The 2,052-nt window shown below is 45.6% G+C and overlaps 1 protein-coding gene across 1 annotated transcript; it reads right to left on the bottom strand.

Annotated features, from left to right (window-relative positions):
• Nucleotides 1-272: 272 nt before the first annotated feature.
• Nucleotides 273-761, bottom strand: LOC142436388 (translationally-controlled tumor protein-like). The gene has a single exon (XM_075540077.1). The coding sequence runs from the start codon at nt 759-761 to the stop codon at nt 273-275; it is 489 nt and encodes a 162-aa protein (XP_075396192.1).
• Between the last annotated feature and the right edge of the window lie 1,291 nt (nt 762-2,052).

Genomic DNA, 2,052 nt, shown 5'->3' with positions numbered 1-2,052 from the left:
GTTGCATTTCCAACTCTTTATTTTAGTTTTGTTTAAATGCATTTTATTTTTAGACAACCTACACGACATTTTTTTTGTGTTTTTTTCTTAAACAAAAAAAAAAAAGCCTCTGCTCCAAAAAATGAAGGTCACCGCTCCAAGTCAAGGTCACAAGTCGACGCAGAGCTCATGATGGCATCAGTTCCGTTTGTCTCGGTCCTGGTGTCGTGTGGGCGGACCGCAGACAGCTAGGAGGAGGGGCGGTCGGGCGGTCAGTCGTGCGTTGCCCACTGTCAGCACTTCTCCATCTCTAAGCCGTCCTTGAAGAAGATCATGTACGGGGTCCCGCCGCCCTCGCAGTAGTCCAGCAGGGCCACCATGCCGTCGGGAATCGTGTTCTCGCCCTGAAAGAACTGGTACTTCTTGAAATTGGCGGTCATAAAGGGCTTCATGCGTTCCGGCTTCCGCTCCTCCAGCTTGCCTTTGAGGGATTTCATGTAGTCCTTGATGTACCTCTTGTAGGCCTCCTTGGTGAAGCTGGTCTCCTGCAAGTGATGGTTCATGACGATGTCCACGTCGGTGACCACCTTGTGCTCGGGCCCGTCGCCCTCGGTGCCTTCGGCGGACGCGTTGCCGCCGATGAGCGCGTCATAGATGTGGCCTTGGGCCCTGCGGACCATGGTGCCCTCCACTTCCAGACACAGCCCGCCCGTGATCTCCCAGATCTTGTACATGTCAGAGAACAGCTCATCTCGGCTGATGAGGTCCCGGTAGATGATCATGACGGTGGCGAGAGGGCGGTGGCTGCGCTGGCTTCGGGCAGCTCGGAGCTCCAAGAGGACAGCGCTGAAGGGAGCGAAAGTTACAGTTGGCGCTGGGGGAGGGGCGGCCGGCGCAAGGGGAGGGGCATCTGGCAGAAGGGGCGGGGTGCTTTTCAACACTTTCAAGATGTCTTTTGAAGCAGATTTATCTACTGTCATGGTTCACTTGATCTCTTGACTTCTGCTTCCATGGGCACTTATTGTGCATGCAAGCAAGATGTAATCATTGACAATCCCAATAAGTTCTAAAATTCTCATTATGCTATGTATTGGTCCAGTCACATAAAATGTAACTTTCTACCCACCCCAATGGGAAGAGAATGACTTTCTGTTTGTGAAAGCCTTACAAGTGTTGTATTTATTTCTTTCATAATGAGCATGTGTAACAGAAAGCATACAAGTCTACTTTTGGGGTGAACTGGGTGTAATCTATATTGAATTTTGAAGATATGGATTTACTTGCTGTATTCAATATAAACAGGGCAAACAGATTGGTATGTACTGCTCACTCTCTATCTCTTTTAAAGCTCAGTACCTATTCGGGGCCCTCATTGTGTTTAAATATCTTAATTATATGCAGAGGTTCATTATCTGTATCAACTTTCTGGGGTCATAATTCTTTGTAGTGTAGTAATTACGTAATGATGTCAGGTTTAGAGTCTGGTCGAGTAGTATGCTCAGTGGGTCTATTAATCAAGAGATGGTGGCTTCAAACTCACCAAGTTTCCAATTGAGAAAGGTGAGAAGTTTGCTCCCATAAAGACATATTTTAGTTTTTATCAAAGTACCTGATACTTCCTCTTGAGTGGAAATGGAATGGTCCACGTGTACTTTATAGGAGAAATATGTGGTTTTTCTAATCCCAGAAAGAATTACAGTCATAAAAACTCACAGGGGCAGTTCTACCTTGTCCTAAATAGTTATTAGTCTGCTCTGATGCAATGGCAGTGAGAATATTTTTACTCTTATTCTGGATTATGGTATATAATGAAAACATTTTCAGTTGCCTGCAGGGATGTGGGTGATTTTTCTGTTTTCCTGATAGTAGGACATGCAATAGAGCCAGTAGTTTGGGGATCCTATTATGGACAGCATTGAGGGAACTAGGGAGCAATTCTAGTCTGTCCAATGATTGGCTATGAGGGGGAATGGACACAGTGTTACTGGGCTTGATTTATTTTATGTTGATGATATAAAATGAAACTCTGATGGATCAGTTGTGATGGTATCATGTGTGAAGACATTCCATGGT

This window comes from Tenrec ecaudatus, unplaced genomic scaffold (assembly GCF_050624435.1).
Source record: "Tenrec ecaudatus isolate mTenEca1 unplaced genomic scaffold, mTenEca1.hap1 Scaffold_252, whole genome shotgun sequence".
Lineage (NCBI taxonomy): Eukaryota > Metazoa > Chordata > Mammalia > Afrosoricida > Tenrecidae > Tenrec > Tenrec ecaudatus.
Note: the sequence above shows the minus strand (reverse complement) of the source record. Positions and strands in the feature narration are given on the sequence as shown.